The sequence below is a fragment of the Panicum virgatum genome, chromosome 7K (assembly GCF_016808335.1).
Source record: "Panicum virgatum strain AP13 chromosome 7K, P.virgatum_v5, whole genome shotgun sequence".
NCBI lineage: Eukaryota > Viridiplantae > Streptophyta > Magnoliopsida > Poales > Poaceae > Panicum > Panicum virgatum.
In genome coordinates, this window is record NC_053142.1 from 3,801,553 (window position 1) to 3,826,044 (window position 24,492).

General features: G+C 46.3%; 2 protein-coding genes across 3 annotated transcripts; both read left to right on the top strand.

Moving 5' to 3' along the window:
* Positions 1-393: 393 nt before the first annotated feature.
* LOC120639598 (SWI/SNF complex subunit SWI3D-like) lies at positions 394-8,983 on the top strand. 2 transcript variants are annotated; one of them, XM_039915468.1, is made up of 7 exons: positions 394-831; positions 3,187-3,725; positions 5,791-6,504; positions 6,588-6,754; positions 6,836-7,350; positions 8,196-8,329; positions 8,500-8,983. In XM_039915468.1, exons 1-7 carry the CDS (start codon positions 435-437, stop codon positions 8,716-8,718), a joined length of 2,685 nt encoding a protein of 894 aa, XP_039771402.1. In that variant the 5' UTR covers positions 394-434; the 3' UTR covers positions 8,719-8,983. The 2 variants fall into 2 exon arrangements, with proteins under 2 accessions (XP_039771402.1, XP_039771401.1); XM_039915467.1 differs by having other exon boundaries at positions 395-831; positions 8,160-8,329.
* Positions 8,984-12,221: 3,238 nt separating this feature from the next.
* Positions 12,222-15,775, top strand: LOC120639602 (probable carbohydrate esterase At4g34215). Its single transcript, XM_039915471.1, has 2 exons — positions 12,222-12,941; positions 15,298-15,775. The coding sequence occupies exons 1-2, from the start codon at positions 12,285-12,287 to the stop codon at positions 15,508-15,510; spliced, it is 870 nt and encodes a 289-aa protein (XP_039771405.1). The 5' UTR covers positions 12,222-12,284; the 3' UTR covers positions 15,511-15,775.
* The last annotated feature ends 8,717 nt before the right edge of the window (positions 15,776-24,492 follow it).

Consider the following 24,492-nt stretch of genomic DNA (forward strand, 5'->3'; position numbering starts at 1 on the left):
GCCGGCGCCGCGCCCGCTCACGCCGCTGCCAGAAAAGAAAAGCCCACCTCGTCGGAGACCTTCAACATTTTCATTTCAGTATTTTCAACATTTTATATTTTTAATTTCAACATTTGTCTTCTACAGCTTCAATATTTTGAAAACTAAATGTTGAATATGTTTAACAAAATATTGAGTTAATTTTACTTAAATATTAAATATATTTACAGCAGATAATTAGACCTCAATAAATTTTAAAGATAAATTTCTTATCTATCTTCCACAAGACAGATCGGAGGGTCCAATAAATTTAAAGATAATTAGGCCTCAATAAATTTTAAAGATAAATTTCTTATCTATCTTCCACGGGACAGATTGGAGAGCCCCAAAAGTCCCCATCTAACGGCTCATCACTCCTGTCTCTCACTCGTCACTCCCAGCTTCCTCGTTTCGGCATGGAGCCCAAACCCTCGCCGCCGCCGGCCGCCACGCCGCGCCGCCGCGGGGCGGCGACCAAGCGCAAGGAGAGGGTCGCATCCGCGGCACTCCCCGCGTCCCCACCGCCGAAGCGCCAGGCCCGGGAGCGCGCCCGCGTCGACCCGCCGCCCCTCCCGCCTCCGCCGCCGCCGCCGCCTGTACCGCGCAGCCGCCCTGCCGCCAGCAAGTCGCGGCGCAAGCCCGCTCGGAAGAAAGCGCCGCGCTGCTCCGTGAATCCGCCGCGCGAGCAGCAGCAGCAGCAGGAGGAGGAGGCGCAGGCGCCGTCGCCGTCGCCGCCAAGGGCGTCGCTTGAGCAGGAGATCGAGGCCGTCCTGTCCCGCGGCGCCGGCGTCCACGTCGTCCCCACCTTCGCCGGTAAGCCCCCCTCATGCGAACAGTGTACATTGAAATGGGACGCCGTTCTTTCTCTGATTCGTCAAATTGGTATGCTGGTATTTAATTTGAGTTAGGGTTTTTCACCCTACGAAGGTGGCATGTTTGTTTAAATGCTTGCAAGGAGGCACATTTTGTTCTGGCGTCTAGTTTTGGTTGAACTACTAGTAGCTACATTTTTATGCCAGTTTGGGTATGAATGCACTAAACAAACATATGATTTTATCTCAATTTGTTACCGTGCTGATATTTCTCCGAATGCTCACTTATACCCCTTTTTTCTCCAACAATATAAATTAGGCTAAAATTGGTCTTCTGCATTTTAATACCAAGTAAATAATTTTCAGGGCATATGCACAGTGCCATCAGTGCATTCATGTTGTGCATGATATAGCTAGCCTATGGAAATCACCATATTCACGAAAACAGCTACCAAAAGATAAGTATGAGCTGCAAGACATCTTGCAGGTCATATATATCTTTTGAGAGCTGTTTTTTTTTTCTCCGAATATTGCCACTTCCATAGGCTATCTTTGAGGTATCAGTACATACAAAAAATACTGGTACTTTTGCCCCAATGCAATGTCATGTTAAATTGTTTATTTGAAATTAACTGCATAGTCTTAGCCAATTAAAACTGCTGCTTATTACTTAGCAACACTCGTGTCTCTTTTTTTTCCTGCACCTTTGATGTGATTGTCTACTGCTCCTTTTCGATTACATGAACTAGCAGGCTATCACAGTTCTTATATACAAGAATACAGTTGCTCCATATCTGAGCCTTGACCCATGATCACTATTCGCCTACACGACCGTTTAGCCCATTTACACACCGTGTAAACGCTACATAGTTGCTAGCCTTGTCCGTTTAATCAGCCCTTTATCCCATTTAATGACCGTTTAACTTGTTTAAATGGCTATTTAGTACGAATAAATAGCTAAACGATAGGTGACTGACTTTTTAGCGTTTACCATTTAGGCTAACACTGTCCACGATTAGCCAGTTCTAGTTTTTAAATTTTTAACATGCATAAGTTACAAACATGCAATCATGCTTACCAATTTGGCACGGTGCTCTTTAAAATACATCGTTCTCACCTTTGCCAGTAAGGCTCACCTATGAAAGAGTAGTCATGTGATACATTTAATTTCCTCTTCTTCCTCTGAGACGAGGAGGAAGAGAGGAAAAAAGGGGGCAGGGTAGCGCGGGGAATTGTCTCATTTGTTAATTTGCGGTTCCACTGCTAGGAAGGTACATTCTCATGCCAGTTTGTGTATAGATGCAATAATCAACAGGCATATTATTAGATTATTTTATTCACTTCTTTCTCTGAATGCTTGCTTATGCTCTATTTCCAGATTTTGAAATTAGGCTAAAATTGTTCATCTGTGATCACCAAATAAATGACTGCCAGTACATTAATGTTTTGCATCATACAGCCAGTGTACGGAAATTACAATATTGACATAAACACCACAAGACATGTGCTGTATGTCATACTTAACTTTTAAGACTTGTTCTATGAATACTGGAACTTCATTAGGCTGTTTGTGTAGTGATGTACCAATGCATTGTCATGCTCATAATGTTATAAGGAATTAATTGCATAATGTCATTTTCAGCCTAATTTATTTGCTGCATTACTTTGCAACAATTATGCTTTTTTTTCTTCTCTTTTTTTAACTTTTTGTTGCCTGCCTGGTGCTCCAAGGAAAGGCCAACAGGAATTGTTAAGCAATTGATCCCTATCAATGGTGCATTCAATTCACCGTCAGATATGTTTCAAACAAAAATACTTTATAATAGATATCCTAGGAAATAGGACAATATGAAACCTCATTACCTCTTCATGACAACCTTTCCGAATACCTTTGGACATTATAATACGTAGAAGAATTTCCTGTCTTTCTTACCCATTGTTGTCAATTTGAAGTTGTTAACAGTAACTTTCTGCACCAACCTCCTCATAACAACTCCTTACAGGTCATTAGGGCGGCTCACAACAACAGGATGGGTTAACATCCTTTTCCTTTATAGCTTACAGTTAGTCTTATTGTGTATAATGACTTGCCCAAGTTACCTTCCCAACTTGATGAACTTAATCGTCATGCAAAGGAATGAAAGCATGGCATCTTTTGCAGTTTTCCCCCAATTAGACATTTATTATAGTAGCATAAACCGGTGGTAGCCCTATTACTGGCATATTAGGAAGTACCTAGCGCCCACAGCTCATATGTACTAGAATTCAGTTGCTCTTACTAGTAGACATGATTAGCTATTCTGTATGTCTGTATTATTTATTGTTTGTCTTCTTTACTTGTTGCTATTTTCTGAAGGATGGTTTTCATGGAAGGAAATTCACCCAATTGAGAAGCAAATGTTGGCTACATTTTTTGATGGGAAATCAGAGAGAAGGACACCCGAGATATACTTGGGAATTAGGAATTCAATCATGAGAAAATTTCACTTTAATCCTGAAGTGCATCTGGAGAAAACAGATTTGTCTGAGTTGTCAATTGGGGAGATGGATGCTCGTCTGGAAATCTTGGAGTTCCTGGCTCACTGGGGCTTGGTTAATTTCCATCCTTGTCCACCAGTTGCACAGGACTGCAAGCTAATTGAGAGCAAAAGTAGTGCTGATACAGCGGAGGAAATTTCTCTGATTGAGAAGCTATTTCAGTTTGAAACAGTTCATTCATATCTGGTACCTGTTTCGAAGAAAGCTGAAATCATAGCCCCAGTTCAGTTTACTAGCTTCCTTTCTCAGCCTAAACTAGCTGAAGATGCGATAACTGCAGCTGAGTCTTCTGTTGAGTATCATTGCAACTCCTGCTCAGTTGATTGTTCCAGAAAGCGCTATCATTGTAGGACTCAGGTCAGTTTCACTGTTCCAACAGAAGGATTTGCATCACTATGTGCTGTTCTGTTTATCGTTTTATCTAAAAATGTTTCAGAATTCATTTTGCTGAGTACTGAAATGTTAGTTGTACATTGTTATGAGCTTTGGAGACAGGAGAACTATATATATGAGGGTGCAGGACAACAGGGAGAAACATAGGTCAGTAGATAGAGTCGAATGGGATATATGTGCAGTGATGGGATACATACTTTTGGTTCTTGCTTCCTCATATATGATGACCTCCTCATGTATATATTCTTGAGTCCCTAACTCTAAAAATATTGAGCTTTCGAGATGAATTTGGGTGCCAATTTCTTCCTATTTACAAATGCCACATTGTTCCTCCTACGTCGGCCCAGTTTGTGCTTTTTGAAAAATATTGAACTAATCAACTACTAGATACATTTTTAGCTAATTGATAATTGACTGAATCCAACTAACAAATCAACCTAAACAGAAAACGATTTATCTGCTGTTCCTGATGTGCTGTTCTTTGGGCGATACATCTGGTTGGCCAGCAGACCTTGACATATAATCTGCATTTGCAATTTGTACTATTTGAGGAAAATAAGGATGCACAAACAATCTAGCACACTTTCCAGTAGGAATCACTCCATGCACTGGAGCAAGGAAATGAGGTCCAGAACTGGGATAGTTTTTGTTTCCTTGTATCCCACTATATCTATATGTCTACTTTTTTTTTCAATGAACCGGCAGTAGAGCTGCCAATTATATGGATAAGTCATGCTAAGACAGGCGTGAAAACAAAAAATGTCCATGTCCAGACAAAAGCCTACGCTCACTGCAATACACATGCAAGTTACCTTTCTCTGGTAGGGCCCAAGTTCTTCCTTCATCCTTGATCCTTGCAAGGAGTGGGACTGATGGCATTTTCCTTATGTTGGAAATGCTCACATCCTGTTTATTCAACACCTCCCAACATTCTGGGATTATTAACATCCTGCATTTTGGGACGTTAGTTTGTTGCCATGGTGGACCCTCACCTGTCGAGTGAGGAGCTCAGCCAAGTCGCAAGATACGCCCAGATCCTTTACCCTCTATTTCAAAAATCAACCATCTAGTTTGCCTAGGTGGCTTCTAGTCACTACACATCACCCTCCCACCCACTGCGCTATGATCCTAGGATCATTAGGGGTAAACACCACTGGGAGGATAGCTGGGCAGCCATCGGCTACGAGGGGAGGGATTAGACTATTGGGGAGACTTGGACTAATTCATCTTGCATATTGATTCCCCTTAATACAGCACCATGCCTCTGCCTTTATAGAGCTAGGTCTGCACACCTGCACAATTTCTAAATCCTAACAATAGATTTAACACACTAACAATATTCTTATCTAACTAGCTTGGATAAGGCCTAATCCTATCTCCTGTGTTGCACATGTGGGGAGCGCTGGGTTGTCCCTGGGCCCTGCTTCACACTCACAACACTGTACCTAATGGCCACCTGTCATGCCTAATTGATTATTAAGTGCTAGGTTTCACCCCATCGCCTGCCTAATGCCTGGTGCCTTTTTCGATCATTTCATGTGGCATATATAATTGGCTGATTCAAATTTCATTATGCTTTAGTAAGAAGTTATGCATGCTTACGCAAAGCTCCAGCTGTGTAACTTCTCCCAATTGGTTCACCAACTTATTGTTTTGGTTAAGAAATGATATGTTCATAGTCACACAAATTCTATGCAACTGGGAGTCATACTTTGTCTTGTGCATTATGAGTGCTGCACACTTGTACGCAAAAAGGGCGACCTTTAGCTTTGTATGAAGCAGCTTAACCTCATATATAGCGTGATCATTTTAATTACAATGGTACAGTATATTCACTTATTTGTTTCAATCCGTGCATATTTTAGGTAACTCTGACCATGCTGGTACCACCATCTTACTGTGGCATCTTTACCCTGTCACAAAAATTACTTAATTATCATTCCGGAACTCTGATATATCTGTTATTTTTTTTTGGGGGGGGGGGGGGGGGGGGGCTAATGCTGATTAACCTTATATTCATCCTTTCCAGGTAGACTTTGATTTGTGTTCTGATTGCTACAATGAAGGAAAGTTTGATGAAGGCATGTCAAAAGCTGATTTCATCCTTATGGAATATGCAGAGGTTCCTGGCTCCAGTGGTTCTAACTGGACTGACCAGGAGACATTGCTTCTTTTGGAAGCTTTGGAAATTTTTAAAGGAAAAGAATGGGATGAGATTGCTGAGCATGTTGCTACAAAAACAAAAGAACAGTGCATGCTGTACTTCCTCCAGATGCCAATTTTCGATTCCTTTCTAGATGGTGAAGATATCAATGAAACACCTCAGAAGATCACAGAACAGGATTCAGCAGAAACTGGCACTTTGGGTGTACCTGAGGATATGGATGTAGGTGACAATGCAGAAGGAAAAGAGAGCGCTGATGAAAACACTTGCAAGAAAGCAAATGCTAATTCTTCAGAAACCGGAACAAAAATAGCTGACCAAAGTGTCTCTGCTAAAGTGAATACCATGAATTTAGGTGATAATGATCTTGTTTCATCTTCCATAGTTGATGAATCAAACAAATCTTCATTCATGGATCCTGCAAATAAGAAAAAATCAACTGATGCTGATGTATCTGAGGAGCAGGCATCCGACTTTGTTTCTGGTGTCCTGAGATCTACTTTTGAAGCTGTTGGCCACTTTCCGGGTAAAGATGACTTGGGTTCATTTGCTGAAGCAGGAAATTCTGTGATGGCACTAGTGAGTAGATGCTTCTGAATTATTTTTTTTTTATTACTTACATAACAAGAGTGCTCTTTGATGTTTGGATAAATAACCTGCAGGCTGGATTTTTGGCCTCTCTTGTGGAATGTGATGATGCTGTTACTTCATGTTGTAGTTCATTGAGAGCTATATCAGCAATTTCTCCTGCTCTCCAATTGGCAACTGGGCACTGTTTTATTCTTCCAGATCCACCGAGTAACCTCAAAGATCTGACTTCCAATTACAGGTAGCGTAGCTTATCCTAGGACTCTTGTTTAGTGTTGACCTGCAAGTGCCAAATTTTACTTATAAATATTGGAACTTGTAGCTCTTGCACAGGCGGTGAGTGCCAAGGAGGCGCTGATGGTACTCAAAATGTAAATGATACTGATAAAGATAGCAGTAAAAGGGAAGAAAGTGCTTTAACTCTGGAAAAGGAGGTTGCCTCACCGAAGGAGTGTCTGGAATTATCCAACACAGAGGAGTCATTTGTTGAAGGTCCCCAAGCAGAGGTCAAATCCAACAGCACAAAGGATCCGGATAATCCAACTGATGCATCTGATAAGATGAGAGATGGGTGTAATACCATTCCTGGTTCTGCTGCTTCAAATAATACAAATGAACCTGGTTCCGTAACTTCCCAAGAAGCCAGTGCAGCAAGTGCAAATGCCACAACCAACCGTGAACAGTTAGAAGGGGAAAAATTAAGTTCTAAAGAATTACCAGATGATGACTCACCTTCACAAGGGAGGGTAGTGCCAAAGGAGATTGAATGTGCACCTATGGCCTCGTCTAGCATGCAACAACACAAGTCTAACCAAACAGGAAGTGGCAACACTGAAGGTACTTAATTCGGCCTTATACATTATTATTTTCATTGCACACCATTGAGGAATGTGCCTCAGTCCCAGGGTTCTGAACTCCTGGAACTGGGGCTATCGACCAGTCATCAGATTTCCTGGCCCCATCCAGGATTAAGAAACTGGCCAGCTTCAATTTTTCAATGGAAAATTGTGGTTATCTATCTAAAATATATGATTAGAAAAATCTTTTTTACTTGAACATGTGGGAGAGATGTGTATATTTATATTAAGAAGATGAAAGGGGTAAAAGAGCCCCAACAGAAACAAAACCAACCCACACACACAAACTTCGAAACAGACACACACACTTAAGAAATAATAAGATAAATTTTGCCCCCAGTTTTTTATTTTATTTTATTGTAGCTTGTGCTTATTTACTCCCTCTGTGTCATTAATAGGCAGCCCGGTCCTATAGATAGTCTTCACAAAATAAACTTTGACTATTGATGACATTTGTGATGGATTACTAGTGACTACAACTTATTATCATGTGAATGGAACTTATCTCAATTGCAGAATGTAATGGTTCTTGTGTGTGTCTGTGTGTGAAAAAATTGACATATCAAAGTTGCATAACTGAACGATCAGCACTTACAGAGTTTGACTCTCGTGTTGCATAAGAGGCCCTATATTATGTAGGCATGTAGCATAGGGATGGTATTTCAGTTATTAAATTATATGAAAAGTGACCTTTAAATGCAGCTTAGTTTTCTGATCATTTATTGGCAGTACAATTTGCAAAATTAGTACCTATGATGTAGGAATAATTTTGCTCATGTATGATCACAGAACCTAACAGCAACAAAAACATTGCTGCTGCTGCTGCTGCGGATCCCATAATAAGGCTACAGCGAGCTGCAGTTACTGCGATTTCAGCAGCTGCAGTGAAGGCTAAGTTCTTCGTGGAGCAGGAGGAAGGTCATATCCGGCAACTAGCTGAACTTGTGATCGAAAAGCAGGTAATTGATGTGCCAATGATTCTATGCTGTTTATGTTAAGAAGAAAGTTTTCAGACTCCAATATCACTTTTTTTTTCAGTTAGGCTAGGGAAGTTAGAAAATATTTATACAAGTTCTTTGTTTCTGAAATGTTGTGTGTGTTGCCTTACCTGACATACTGTCTCATGCAGTTTCAGAAGATGGAAACTAAAATGTCGTTTCTCGCTGAAGTTGAAAATCTGGTCCTGCGATCGAGAGAATTGACAGAGAAAATGCGTAAGAAGCTTTTGCTGGAGCGGAATGCGATAATGGCTTCTCGAATGGCTGCTGCTGCATCCAGAATAAACCAGCGTTGGGCTCCTGAGGCTCGACTGCCAGTAGCCCTGGTTCGGCAGCTGAGGCACCCTTGAACCCTAGATGCTGTGCTGATCCAACCTTCTATCTAGAAGTATATATATGATGTAGGGTGACTTTTCTAGTTGTACTAATCCGCCTTGTAAAAATCCAATGGTACGGTGTGTATGTAGCTTTTGGGTCAAGCATGGGTTTGGTTATAACCCCCCGTGCTCAGCTTGCTACCATGTTATGTTTAACTTATAAGCTAGAATTCGTGTAGAGAAAAATGTAATCTCATTAGCACCAGTAACGTATCAGAGTAGTTTATGCTTCATCCCATTGCTTTGTGCTGGCGTGAAAAATCTGGTGCTCGGTTGCACGGATAGATGGCGTGTTGTCATCTTGCTGCCATGTTGTATTTAGGGTAAAATTCAAAGCTGGTTTTTTTTCTACAAGACACTAAAAAATGACATTTTTCTGAAAGATACCAACAAAGAGTATTAATTTGATGCAGAACATTGGACCTATTATAATATTTAATTTTAATAGAAAGGTACCGGAATTTACATTCTTGTCCATGTCTCTTTTTACTTGGACTGCACTGACTCCAACTCCAAGCGGTAAGTTCATTGCTGGAGCGCCGCTGCTTGCTCCGTCTTCTCCAACCCCGGCAGATTGAGCCGTTCTCCCCCTCCTCCCTCACTTCTGCGTTCGGCAGGGCTGTACACGGGGCAGGAAAGTGGCATATGCCGCTGCTGGTTAGCGAGGCCATGACATGGAATCGCGCTCTAGTTCACCAGAAACAGAGGATGTTAGCTTACTCTCCCGAAAAAAGAGGGTGGTCTGGGTTTCAGGGATCTGCACTTATTCAACTTGGCTATGTTGGCAAGACAAGCTGGAGGATAATGACTAATCCTAACTCATTGTGTAGCCAGGTTTTGAAGGCTAAGTACTTCCCTGATAGTAATATTTTGAATTGTACAGCTCGGCTTGGAATCTCATATACTTGGAGGAGCATACTACAGGGTGTACAACTTTTAAAAGGAGGAGTGGCCTGGCGGGTAGGCAATGACACTTCCCTGAATATATGGTCAGATCCTTGGATTCCTCTGGGGGTCACTCGTCGGCCTACTACTCCAAGAGTCCATTCTTTACTAACAAAAGTGGCCGATTTGATGAACCCAATAACTAGTTTGTGGAATGAACAGCTAGTAAAAGATACTTTCGGGGATAGGGATGCTGAAATTATTCTATCAATGGCCACATACGAGAATAGTGAGGACTGGCCTGCTTGACATTTCAATCCGAAAGGAGTGTTTACTGTGAAATCAGCTTATAAACTGACTATCAGCAGGAGAGAGCAAGAAAAGGCAAGAGATGGCTCGGGGTCAAATGATACTGATTTGTGTGAAGAGAGCTTTGATTGGAAGAAAATTTGGAATCTGCGCCTCCCAAATACCAGAAGACGAGTGAAGTGTGAAACGATTTGCACAATGCGCTGCAGATTGGATGGAGATTGTGGGCATCTCTTTTTCAAATGCCAGGGTGTGAAAGAGGTGTGGCATATGCTAAATTTGGAATCGGTGAGGACAATTTTGGCGGAATGCAAATCAGCAAAGGAGACAATCAAGAACATTTGGAGAATGGATGAAGACACACAGCACAAAGTGTGGATCCTGCTATGGAGATGGTGGTCGGCCAGAAAAAAAAGTTAATACGGGAGAGAAAAAGTTGCCACCTCAGGAAATTGTTTCGCTCGTAACATTTTATGTGACAAAGTTTGAGAAACTAAAAAAAGAAGGAAGTTGAAAAAGGGACAAAGAGAAGTGAAATGGGAACCCCTTCTTCATGATAAATGTAGATGCATCTTTTCGGGCCAATACAAGAATAGGGGGTTGGGGTTTTGTTGCAAGAGATAATAATGGAGTTTTTTTGGAAGGAGGGTGTGGCCATCTGGAGCATATTTTGAACTCAACACATGCTGAAGGCCGAAGCCCCAGCAGCTCTGTATAGTCTCAAAAGAGTGGCACATCTTGGGATGACAAGAATTATTCTTGAAACTGATGCGTCAAATCTCCATAAAGGGCTGAACTCTGATGAGTTGGACAGAAGCTTGGAGGGTCCCCTTTTTCGCCAGATCAGGGAGTTCATTGCTCACAATTTTGTTCACTGTGTGGTTCGGACATGCCCGCGATCATGCAACAAAGTGGCTGATAGCCTGGTTGCTCATGGGGCGAGTGTTGTTCGCTCTAGTTCCATGGTGTTCATGGACCAGGTCCCTGAATTTGTAACCAATCTAGTCTATGGGGATCTCCCTAGATAGTCTGGTTTAATGCAAATCTGTCCCTGAAATCAAAACAAGAAAAAGAAAACAGAGGGTGTTGAGAGGGGGAGGGGGAATTGTTGTGAAGAGAGGATAAGGCAATAGGACTATAGGAGATAGTATGTTTTTTTTTGCGAATATAGGAGATAGTATGTGTTGGATGAAGAAGTTGATTCTTTAATTTTTCTTTTCCAATAGCGAGCTACTTCACCTCTTGTACCTAAGGCTAGTCTTAGTGCATAGTTTCATGGCGCAGTTATCAAGACTGAAAATTAGGTAACCGTGCCAGATGAGTTTTACAATATTGAAATTCTTCTCACATCCTATGAAACTCCTTTCTTCTCTCTTTTGTCATGTTAGCAAAATTGATAATGTGGCATAAAATTTAATGTCATGAAACTTTTCATAAAACTTTCATTAAGACTGGCCTAATACTATTTGTTGGCTAGTGCTGATTTTTCACGTGCAATAAAATAAATAAAGATAAAAAAGCGCCCTTCAATTGTGACTAAGCTATAGGACCATGGCAATCACTTCGTGTACTCTTTTTTAAGATGTACATTACTAAGGCTCCATTTAGCTCCTACAGGTACGGCAAAAAAAAAAAAGATTCCAGCTCCTCTACCACGATAGCTGGAGCCACTTCACCACTCTGGCCATTTGGTGGAGCTCCAACTTCTAGGTTGATGTGGCAAGGGCGGAAGTTGGAGCTGGAGCTCCTCCAAACGTGGTCTAAATTCACCTTCACACAACAATTTTCTGATTGAAGCAAAATGGTACTATCATCAAGCTAAGGGGCCGTTTAGTTACCAAAAATTTTCACCAAAAATTTTTTACCTCCCCTTTAAACACATGTATGAAGCACTAAATATAATTAAATAACAAAACTAATTACACAGTTTGGATGTACACGACGAGACGAATCTTTTAAGTCTAATTAGTGCATGATTAGCCATAAGTGCTACAGTAATCCACATGTGCTAATGCTGCGGTCAAAAGCCTCAAAAGACTCATCTCGTGGTTTCCAAGTGAGTTCTGAAAAACCATCCCGACATCTGGTCAAACACACGACGAAACATCCAAAAAAATTTTGCCTTTGAAACTAAACGGCCCCTAAATTATTCATCAAGTGACAAAATTTTGAAGTCACTCGTGCAGCACGCACTGACGGCGTGCCGCACCCGGGCTGGTGGCTCGGACCTACCAACGAGCCAGCCAATGAGGAGGGGCTATGAGCCAAAGCCGAGGAGGCGTCCAAGTCAACCAACGCAAGCCAACCACCGGAACCGAAGCGCCTGCCACACCCACCCAGCCGCAATGAAGCCGGCGGCGCGGCGGCCGCTGCTGCTGTGCGCGCTGGCGGCGGCGGCGGCGCTCTCCTTCCTCCTCGTCGCGCCGCCGCCGCCGCTCGCCGCGCACCTCTCCTCCCTCCTCCTCGCCTTCCCGGCCTCCCCCTACGCCGGCCGCCCCAAGCTGCTCTTCCTCCTCGCCGGCCAGTCCAACATGGCCGGCCGGGGCCTCGCGCCCACCCCGCTGCCCGGTCCGTTCCGCCCGCACCCGCGCGTGCTCCGCCTCGCCGCGTCCCGCCGCTGGGTCGTCGCCGCGCCGCCGCTCCACGCCGACATCGACACGCACAAGGCCTGCGGCCTCGGCCCCGCCATGCCGTTCGCGCACCGCCTCCTCGAGGACGCCGGCTCCGGCGAGTCCTCGCTCGTGCTTGGGCTCGTGCCGGCTGCGGTCGGCGGCACGAGGATCTGGATGTGGGCCAAGGGGGAGCCACTCTACGAGGCCGCCGTCGCCCGGGCGCGCGCCGCCCTCGCCGCCGGCGGAGGGACGCTCGCCGCCGTGCTCTGGTTCCAGGGGGAGAGCGACACCATCGAGCTGGACGACGCCACGGCCTACGGCGGAAGGATGGAGCGCCTCGTCAACGATTTCCGGGCCGATCTCGACATCCCCGACCTGCTCGTCATACAGGTCAGCCTCCTCTTCCATGTGCTTCCGTTCCGTTTCCGTCGTGGCATCTGCTAGAATCCAGGCCCAATTTATTTCCTCATGGAAATACTTACTACTACTCTAAGTCCACCTTCCAGTTCAACCTGAAAGTTAGCTCCTTTCTGACTAACATCAGCACGCCAGACAGCTTGATAGCCAGTTTTGATCTTCAGCTTGTTCGTTTCGAGGAACTTTGTTGAAATTCAGCTCAAATGAGGGGAAAACAGTGCAAATGCCATTGCTACTTTGCTAGTCAAATAATGTCGATGCTAAAAATGCTCTGCTCGATTTCCATTTCTTTCCTTGCAAATTGATTGCTGCGGGAACTAGTACTTGGCTAGAACAACACTATCCCTTCAATCCAGGCACATTTGGTGTTGACTAATTATAAACTTTAGCAGATTGCTGATTGGCCTAGTATGGGGAAAGAATGCTGAACATGGCAGTCATACTCCTCATGTACTCTACTTTCACTTTGCTGCTCTCTTGCATTTACTTGAAAATCAAGTCAGATTGAAAGTACCATATTTATGGTAGACTCCAGCTGGAAACGAATGCCCCTTTGAGTTCTTATAACTCAATCCACATGAAGTTATTTCAAAATGTTCAGAGATACATGACTTGAAGAACTACTGATTGATATGCATAGTTTTATCACGAATTTATAGTTCTTGTAGAGAGCTCCCATAATTTGGACATCACTCTTTGTGGTAATGAAACACAGAAACAAACTGAAACTCTGCATAGAGTACAGCTTTTGTAGTAGATTAAGTTAAGTTAATGGATGCAATTTTTTTTTTTTGTGAAGAAGTCATCATTATCTCATATCTGCAGGTTTATGTAAATCAATTGGTAGATTCTTAGACACCCAACAAGTAGTACATATGGAAACCTCCACGCAGAAATGGAGTGACTGAAACATATGTGCTACTAAAGTTTTAATATAAGTAATGGCATGTTGCTTGTGACTCACTGAAAGTACTCTAATTCTACTTCTAAATGTGCTAACTAGGGTCACCTTTCTGTGAATCATTTGGAATACACAAAGGAAACAGTCATTTAGCTACCAAGCCTTTTGTGAAACAATAATCCTACTAAAAGGCTGATGCCATATAAAGTGGCATTATGCCAAAGACCACCAAACTAAACATAATAACTCATTAGAAAAATAACTCCGAATCTAGCATTGGCTCCAAATAAAGGTTTCAGAAATTTTGTGGCTCTTGCCAATCTTCCTTTTAAATATAACGGGGTTCCTCCAAGCAACATATTACAGTACACACTACCCACTACCTGATGGACTATGGATACAAGCCCACACCCCTCCCACTATAACACCTGGGTTTTATGGTCGGGTTGGCTAGGTGGGGCGCGCTAACATGGTACCAGAGCCGAGGTCCCGGGTTCGAACCCACCCGGCCACGCATTTCCGCTGCGCGATTTCCCCTGCGCCTCTCGTGTGCTGAGACCTGCTGCGGGCTACGCCGGGCATTAGAACCTGCTGCGGGCTATGCTGGGCTCACACGCCGTAGGGGGAATGATGAACTATGGATACAAGCCCCCACCCCTCCCACTATAACACCTGGGTTTTATGGTCGGGTTGGCTAGGTGGGGCGCGCTAACACTACCTAATAACTACTAGTTATGAATTTTACGTCACTATCATATTACTTGCCTTTGACTCAAAGTGATTATGTTTTTGGTCTTTATGGGAAGAGCACAGGACTGACGACCAATTTGACATTTTCTGATAAAAGTATAATAGATCCTTTTTATTAGGTTTAGTGATCCAAATGACCATTTTTTTTCCCTTGGACAAGTGTAATCCGAATGTCCAAGGAGGGCACTTTACCACCAGGAGCCAGGAGATTGTTGCTAGTAACTCTACAGTTTACCCTTTAAGGCACTACCTGGATACCAGTGATCTGTTCTTTGTGGCTGGGCTTTAGTTGAGATATATGAACTGGAGTCCAGTACAGTACTCTGTCCTAATGAAAGTTCAGTGAATATGATGTAGGGAAAAGAACATCTGTTATTATTATTTCTGTGCCCCAAAAGACTAGCTTTTTGTTTACACATGCACATCATGGATCCCACATTGATTAGGACACATTTCATGTTAGTAATGTTCGAAAATCTTTGAAGAACTTGTTCTGGGTTCTTGAGCTCTGCACGTTTATGAATCCACACCCACTTACCTTTGTTTGCAACTTTATACTTCTGCCATCCAATTATCCTTGGTGAAAAGATCATTAATTGTATGACCCCCCCCCCCACCCCCATGTTAGTGTATCTAGAGTAAGAATTAAGAAACTTTTTCGTCACTTGTTCAATTCAGGTTGGTCTTGCATCAGGAGAGGGGAATTACACTGATATTGTCAGGGAAGGTCAGAAGAATATCAAGCTTCCTAACGTCATTCTTGTGGATGCAATTGGATTACCACTCCGGGACGATCAGTTGCACCTCTCCACAGAAGCTCAACTCCGGCTGGGTGACATGCTGGGGCAAGCCTACCTGAAATTTAACTCATCCACAGATTCAAGACAATGACATCGATATTCACTGAGCCTGTTGCTAGGTGTAGAGTCAAATGACAGATACCATCATTCTTTGGGAATATTCTGTTGTAGAGTGTAGATCATTGTACAAGAGGAATGAATTTCTACTTATGGGTGCACAGAAAATGTAATAAAGGGTGGGTACCCGGTAGAAACTTAGCTCAAACAGTTCAAGTGTTGTATATTACACAAGAAAAACAGAGCCTTCTCCCTGCGTTATGGAAATACAATTTGCCCGCATTTGTTGGATTCTGAAACCAGTCGTTGCAAACATTGATAATATTCGATGTTTGGATATACGAGGAAGCATGGCTGTGTGTGTATGGCACAAACTTAGCTCGAACGTGGTGCTCTCGAATGGTTACATGTCCATTTTGTTCAGCAACTTACAGACACAATTTGCATGTGCCTTTGCAAAAATCAATATACAAAACAACCCAACATTCAGCTGCAAGTTTCAGATTTTTCTTTGGTCCAAAATAAATATATGGTTAGGCTGAAAGGGACCAATTTGCCAGGGGCGGCCAAGAATATCATGGATGATAGAACTCTGCATGAGCTGATCAATATAGTGGTATTGGGACCCCGATTAAGGACGCATAATGAGCCAGCTATACATTTTATCAAATTTTGTCCTTGTCCAAAGTTGATTTATTTTTATTTATCATAGCCTACATCATTTGAAACCCAAAGTCAATTGGGTCTAACAGGCGAATCCAAGCTGAGCTAGAGTGAGATCATCTTTCATGCAAAATCAACTAATTTTTGTTCCAAAAGAAAAATGAGTGTAAGTGGAGCAAAGAGAGCCACAGATCCAACTTAACAAGCCATTTTTCTTTCAGCCCTAGATCTTCAAAAATTACACAAATTGATCAGCACGCCATCCTCCAACTCCACATGAGCTATATCCATGGGTGCATTACTCTCACTTGTTCAATATACATGACCGTGATCCTAACATATTTGTGAGTAATTTTTTTTGCGAGGAATATTTGTCATATTTTTATATAGTTTTATATGGAATCTAATAGAATCATACATGTTTCTGGATCAAATTCAATGATTTGATGATGTCAATTAAAAAAGATATTATCTAGGACTTGAATCCTGCCTGGCTGCCAACCATGATGGCGCTAGCTCATTTCAGCAATGAATGTGTTAGACAAGGGTCACCAATTTGCACCCCAGTGTTGGAATATATATATATATATATATATATAGCGTCAGCCTGCCCTGTCGACGGACAGACGAGCTAGGCTAGGTAAGAAGAGAACAGATCACTAAAGCAAATGGAGACGAGCATGACGAAGTTGCCATTCTTCTTCCTGGCGATCCTCGCCATCACCGCTTGTAAGTTTTCTACGAACAACAATGACTATATATGAACCCAAACCACAGCCAAAGAATTGAATTTATCTACTATTTCTGTCTGTCAATCGTGCAGTTGCTGAAGCTGAATCGGATGCGCTGGACTGCAGCGTCTTCTTTCAGCTCTGCACGGGTTCGTGCTGGAAGTCGGGCCGCTGCCAACAATGCTGCATGCACCACGGCTTCCCCGACGGCAAGTGCAGCCTCAGGCACGGCGATGGCTGCTACTGCTGCGGCTCCTCCGGCGGCGCCGCCGCCGCCGGTGGCCTGGAAAGGCGGCTTCTTGCCCTGATCTACTAGTATCTATATATATTAATCTGTACATATGTACGTGTAGGGGAATCAATAACTTTCAGTTCACTGAACACAGTGAACGCTAGCTGGATGGAGAGAGCAAATTGCGACCGTCGATCTTGATTGTTCTACGTGGAATTACTTTTAACATCACAACTTTTGAGAGGGAACACGTTATGTGCAAATCAATCTCTCGGTGCAAACCATACAAACTTCAATCTGGGCTATCGGATCAACATCCAATGCTGCGACGGAGAGGTCGGTTTGCTGCAATGCTGCATCTTACATATACAGTGAGCATCCCTAGCAGCTGTTTATATTCGTCTCAATGGCACGGGGGCTCCTATATAACTTCTGGAAGATATATAAGCTATCTGTCTATAAAGCCCATTAGACCCAAATTAGTTTCAACATTTTGAAAAATAGTTCAACATTTGAAAATAGTAGATTCAACATTTTTTACAGACCATTTCAACATCTCAAAAAAATAGATTCAACAAATCAAAATCTAGATCAACATTTTTTTTTCAATCCATCTTCTCCGGCGCCGGGGAGCGGGGAGCGGAGGCGGCGGCGGCGGCGTGCGGCGCAGCAGCCGCAGCGGAGCACTAGCAGCGCAGCGCAGCAAAGCAACAGACAGCAGCAGCATGCGTGGCAGAGCAGCAGCAGCACGCGGGAGCAGCAGCATGCGTGGCAGAGCAGCAGCAGCACGCAGCAGTGCTGCAACGCGCAGCAGCAACGCGCGGCGGCGTGCGGCCCGCCAGCGCGCGACGATGGGGTGAGAAAGGGGTTAGGAGGAGGAAGAAGATAGGGTTGAGAAGATTCATGTAACATCCCGAAAACTCACCCAAGATAAATCATGCGCTAAAGTCGTTTTTGTCGTTGAGCTCGACTCAAACCCTGAACCCTAATTCCCAGAACCTCTACCGAACAACCCGACACCCGAATTCAATCCACGTCCCATCTCTTTCCCATCCAACGCGACGCGTCGTGACCGGCCGCCGCGAATCCCGCCCCCTCCTTTTCCTTTCTCCCTCCTGACCGCGTGCCCCATCTCCCGTGGCCCGCACCCGCGTGGCCGACCGCGGCTGCAGTCGCCGCTGGCGCGCACCGCCCCCTTCCTCCTTTTTGCTTTCCCTCCCTCCCATTTTCTTTTCCTCTATTTCTTTTTCCTTTTTCCCATTTCTTTTCCCATTTTCTCTTTTTCCTTTTTTTCTTTTCTCTCCCTCCCTCTTTCCTTTCTCCCTCCTCTGCCTCGCTCCCGCTCGCCCCAAGCCCCGCCAGGCCGGCTCCCTTCCCCGTCGCGCCTGCCCCAAGCCGCCTCCCGCTTCCCGCTCGCCGTGCCCTGCCTCGTCTCCCGGCGCACGCTGCCGCGCAGCCCGCCACCGCGTGCTTCGCCCACGCCGCCCTCTTTCCCAGCCCGCTCGCGCGCGCCGCCCCGGGCCGTTCGTGCGCACGCGCACGCGCGCGGCGCACCGAACAGGGGCGCACGCGCCACGCCGTGGCCGCCCGCCCGGCGTCACCGCGGCCTTCGCCCTGCACCGCGCGCGCCACGACACGCCGCACGCCCCGCCGAGCCACCGTGCCGCTCGCCGCCTGGACGCACGAGCGCGCACGCGCACGCGCGCCGCTCGCCGGCCGCCCGGTCCCGTTCACCCCGCTCTGGACCCGCCCACCGCCTACCTTCGCTTGCGCGTGCACCGCGTGCCCGCATCCCCGCCGCTGCCACCCCCGCGTGGCCACGCTGCACGCCGAGCCACAGCAGCGCGAGCTCCGCCGAGCCACGTGCGCCGCCCCCGCCACCTTGCTGCCGCGTCCCTGTGCCGCACAGCGCTGCTGGCCCCGCTCGCCGCCTGCCCGAGCGGTCAAATCGCCGCTGTGCTGCCTCGCCGGCCGCGCCGCCGCGTCCCGACGCCAGCAAGCGGCCGGGGTGCCATTAATGGCCGCCCGCGGACCTCGCTGAGCCGGCCACCCACCTCCACCGCGCCACCGCCTCTCCACGGCTATAAAAGCCTCCCCCTAGCACCGCTTCTCCACACCCAAGCTGCCACAGCATCGCCGCCCCCTCCCCTCAGCGCTAGCGCCGCCGCCGCCACCATTTCTGCCCGCTGCCGCCGGCTCACGTCGCCCCGCTCCCTCGCCTCGCCCCGAGCCGAGGTGAGCTGGGGAATCAATCCCCCACGCACCTGAGCCTCTTTTCCCCTCCTCTCCGCCCCTCCCCGAGGCCCAGGGCCGCCGGAATCGGCGCCGCCGGCGCCCTAGGCCGCCTCCCCTGTTCTGCGGGATGGAGGAAGGGGAAGGAAAGGGCATTTAGCCCAAAAGCCCCTCCCCTTTCTTTTATTTCTTAATGAACCCCCCCCCCAATCATGGCTTTTATTCAAAAAGAACCCTGCTTTTTGTTCTAATTTCAAGTAAACCCTTCCACATAAAAACATAATTCTAAGTATATCCTTGATCCTTCCAGTTTAGTCCAAATGTTTCTAAAAAATTATGTTTAGGCCCCTGTCTTCTCAAGAAATAATTACCACTAGGTCCCTGATTCCTGATCTAGCCCCTGAACCCTTACAAAACCTATCATTTCATGTGCCGAAACAACTTCGATCGACCCCAAACTTTACCATACCATTTCTAATATAATTTTGGGCCGTACCTTTAGCAAACCACTCAAAGATGTTACTTCTAGCTCCATATTTTATGTGTTCCCGATTCGAGCTCAACGATAGATCTTTGTATTGATTGGATGCTTGTTCGTGTGTGCTGTAGACCGCGGAGCGAACGAAGGAGAGCCCGTCAGCGAGCAGTACTGTGAGTAGGAGAATGAGGACCAGTTCCGCGACCTCGAGCCCGGACAGGACTTCCCCGAAGGCTACGAAGACGGCAAGTTCAATCCCATCCTTTGATGCATGTTTCTGCCCTAGTTTTTATAAACACAACCCAATGGCCTGTTTTATAAAATTGCATATGTTTTACTTGCATAAAAACACGGTTGGATAGCCACCCCTTGATTTGTTATAACCATTCCTTGACTACCTAGATTAATGTTTGCTTTCGCTTGGACGTTAATCGATATTAGAACACTTAGGACAATACCCATAATACGATTTATTTTATAAAGAAAATGCGTGTGTGTGGGAAGGGATAAATTGTGGATTTTCAAAAGAGGAGTATAGACAGGATGGACGGCATTTCTGTGTGATTTGCCGATTGGTGTGCTTGTGCCTGTGTGGCAGAGCAAGGAGGGAGATATCCATCTTGTCGTGTCTAAGGACCGAGTTGGTGTGTCATCTCACCTAACTCTACTTTCGTGCAAACCACTCGACTGTTGAATGGGCAACGGCGTAGCATAAACCCCACTAGTTGGTGTGGTAGCCATCAGGAGAGCTGAGAGCAACGGGTGACTAAGAAAAAGGGATAAGTCCCGAGTGACTTATGCCCGGTTATACCTATGTGAACGGTCGATGACCCCTTAGTGCATCCCGTGATGGCTAGTCAGGCTTAGCTATGGTGGGTAATGGCTATGTTGGGATCTACACCGACACGACGGTGTTCGAGTTGTGGTATCCTACTTGTGGGTAAAGTTGCACACCTCTGCAGAGTTAAGAATCTATTCGAATAGCCGTGCCCACGGTATTGGGCGAGTTACTGTGTGGTCACATAACTAGTGTTTCATTGGGATGGGCTGGTGTGAGTTGTTTTGGAATTGTGTCCGGCAGTTGTGCCGTGTGCTACGACGGACGGGGAGTCCGGTAGCAATTTTAAAACCTGAACTCCGTGTTAATGCAAAAACTGATTTCTAAAAGGTTTTCTATAAAATAAACCCCTGCATAAAATGTCGTTTTTCTGGAAATTAAACCGTAACCTTATCCTTGATTTACCTATGCATATTATTTTGTTATAACCCCCTCCGTGGGTGTGCGTTCGTACTCACCCCACTCTTACTTTTACAGAAGATGATCCAGACTTCGTGCCAGACGACGCTGAGTAGGGTTATCGTTCTACACCCAACCTTGCCTGTGGAACCGGCCCTGTCGAGATGCCTCCGCTGTCGCAGTACTCTGAGCCCGTGCTAGACCCCATGTGGTTTGCGGTCTGGTGTTATGTCGTAGCTTGGTTAATTATTATTATCATCTGTATCGAGTGTCCTCCAAGGTTTGTACGGTTTTGAACCATCTGATGTAATAAATGTGGCATCAGCCTCCTGGGACTGGTGCTTTGTATCACATTTAAGTCTTCTCTTATAAGGGGACGCTTCAGGTGGTATCAGAGCCGTAGGTTGGCCGTAGGACGTGACCCTAGGAGCGAAACCCGTTTTCAGACCCTTTTACCTTAGGACTTTTCTATCTTTAATCCTTTCCTCACACAAACACTTACCTTTGGTTCTTTGCCCTGTTCCAGATGGCTGACAATGGATGGATTGGCGGAATCTGTCACGCAGAGCCCGGCCTTCCAAAGTTGTTGATACTCAGCCTGGAACGCATTGGAGTTGTGGATCCACCAGAGTTTCTCTATCGAGAGTACGACTTCAAGGGCACTCTTCGGTGTGATCTGATGATCTTCATAGCAAGGAGCACCCGCTACCCTGATGTGGACCCTTGGTTCATCTCCACCACCGGATTCCGTTTCCCGGACACCTATTGGAAAGCCGCCCGTAAAGCCTTGCGACGGCTCCGAATGATCTACAAACATCACCTTCAGCGGACTCCTATGGGATTCTTTCCGCCAACTGAAGGAAGAGGACGCACCTGGATCGCCCGGATGAGAGGACTCGGAAGGGAAGAAGAAGATCTGGAAGACACAGTATCCCACCTATCCATCTATCTCACCGGCCTGGATGAGCTCTACCGCGAGCAAGCAGCACAACTAAAGCAACAAGTCCGCAGAGCAGAAAAGGCAACGCAGGAGCTGGATGAACAACGGACAAGGACCGTACACGCCGAGTATTCCCTAGCCGCCCTCCAAGTCCAAATGGATGAAAAAGAGGCAGAACTGGAAGAGCAGCGGGCAAGAGCCACTCGTGCAGAGGATTCGCTAGCCGCTCTCCAAGCTCGGATGCGGAGGTACGAGGCTCGCTGGGGAATAGGTGGATGGATAGAGGAAGACGAAGAAGAAGAACCCGAAGAGGCTCAATGGGATGTAGGCATCCAGACCGAAGAAGAAGAACCCATGGAAACCCATTGGGACATTGGCACTCAGACTGAAGAAGAAGAACCCGAAGAAACCCACTGGGATAAAGGAACTCAGACCGAGGAGGACATGGCGGATCAGTACCTTCCACTGAAGAAGCGCTCCCTTAGGGTTGAGGAAGAATCCCCATGATAGGAATAACCTCTAAGCTGGAACCTTTGCTCTAATTATCGTGTACCCGTAAAGTTTGTACCCCACCATGTTGCCAATAATAAATGTCATCCACTCCCTTAGTGTACCTCAAATATTTGTGCAAGATCTTTACTCTATCTCTGTTTTCAGATGGCTGAGGAAGGATGGACCCAGGGCGACTGCCAAGCTGCACCTGGCTTCCCCAGCCTGTTGATTAACGCCCTGGAGAGCCTTGGCGTTACGGAATGCCCAAGGTACTACAGCAGAGAGTACGAACATCATGGCACTCTCCGCTGCAGGGTGATCCTAGTCGTCGCCAGAAGTGATCGCTACCCCGACATCCAGCCCTGGCGAGTGACCGCTACAGGGTTTAGGCACCAAGACACCTATCCCTTGGCCGTCAGAAAGGCACTTCGATACCTGTGCCGGATTTTCGAAGAGCACCTAACCCCCACACCAATGAGGTTCTTTCCCCCGGCCATCAGAACCCCTGTTTGGGAAGCTCGCATGAGAAGCCTGGAATGGCGCTGCCATGAAGTGGGCCCTCTGTATCAAGTGGCTAACTACCTAGCCGCTCTGGATCAGCTCTTCGATGAACAAGCCCACCTGCTGAGGGAGCAGACCCATCGTGCTGAGCAAGCTGAACTCGCGGTGAGGCTCCAACAGGTCCGAGCAGCCCAAGCCGAGGCAAGAGCCGCAGCCGCGATCAGCAGTGAAGCGGTTGCACAGGAGAGCCTCAGACAAGCCCGAGACCGGCGCATGCAAGAATGGACCAGAAGTGGGACCCCAGTTTCGGCCATCGGAGAAGACCATGTTCTACTTGGGACACCCATCATAGGATGGGGAACGCTCTTTGGAAGCCCTCGAGCCCCACCCGAGAACCCCGAAGGGTCTACTGCTGTCAGAGAAAGAGAAGTTGCTGCTCAGCCCCAAGAGAACGGGAACCCGGAGGACGGCGAGCCGTTTGTTTCCCCGGAAGAACGTACCGCCCCAGAAAAAGACTCGCCACGCGAGTAGAATGTCCAACCCTACCCTGTTGTTGTACCCTTCTAGCCCTTTCGGTTTAAGTTGTATCCCTAGTTTGAACCTGTACCCGGACGTGTAGTACGCGTTCTAGTCGTGTCCCCGTGTTGTACCCTGCCTCGCTTTAGTGAAGGTTGCTTGTTTGCCTTGTGGTGTGCTTTGTTGTGTGTGTGCCTTTCGGCAGAAGGTTAATTCTGCCTTTTCTAAAATACGAATTAAATAACTTAAACATCACCTAATCCCAATCTCACAAAAACCCTACCCAATCTGCAGATGGTTTCTCGAAGCGTCACGAGGGCCTCCCGTGTCAGGGACCCTGCAGCTGCTGATGCAGGGGTACGTCCTAACGGGCAAAACCATCCTCAGGAAGAACAAGAAGTGAGTCAGGGCAGAGGAGAAAATCATGATGCATAGCTGCCACCACCACCACCACCACCACCACCCTTCGTGGACCTGGCACAAATAATCCATAACCAGACTCTCATACTGGAGACACTGGCCAATGCTCTAGTGAACAGGCAGCCACGAGAGCAGACCTTCAATGACAAGCTGACAGCTTTTCTGAGGGCCAAGCCACCTACTTTTGCCGGATCCAGCAATCCCTTGGATGCAGATGATTGGCTCCGCGTGATCCAGAGGAAGCTCGAGCCGTTTGGGTGCCAAGATCGAGATAAAGTCCTCCTGGCAGCACACCAACTCACCGGGACTGCCTTAGCCTGGTGGGAAAATTACTGCGCTGCTGCCAGAGATGCCACCACCATTACATGGAATGAATTCGTGAGGGAGTTCCGCCGTTATCACATCCCCTCGGCCACCATGAAGCGCAAGGCAGATGAGTTCCGCGCACTTCAGCAGGGGAGTATGTCGGTGGAGGAGTATACCCACCAGTTTATGGAGCTGGCTCGCTATGCACCAGAAGAAGTGAACAACGATGAGAAAAAGCAAGATATGTTCAAAAAGGGACTAAACCCAG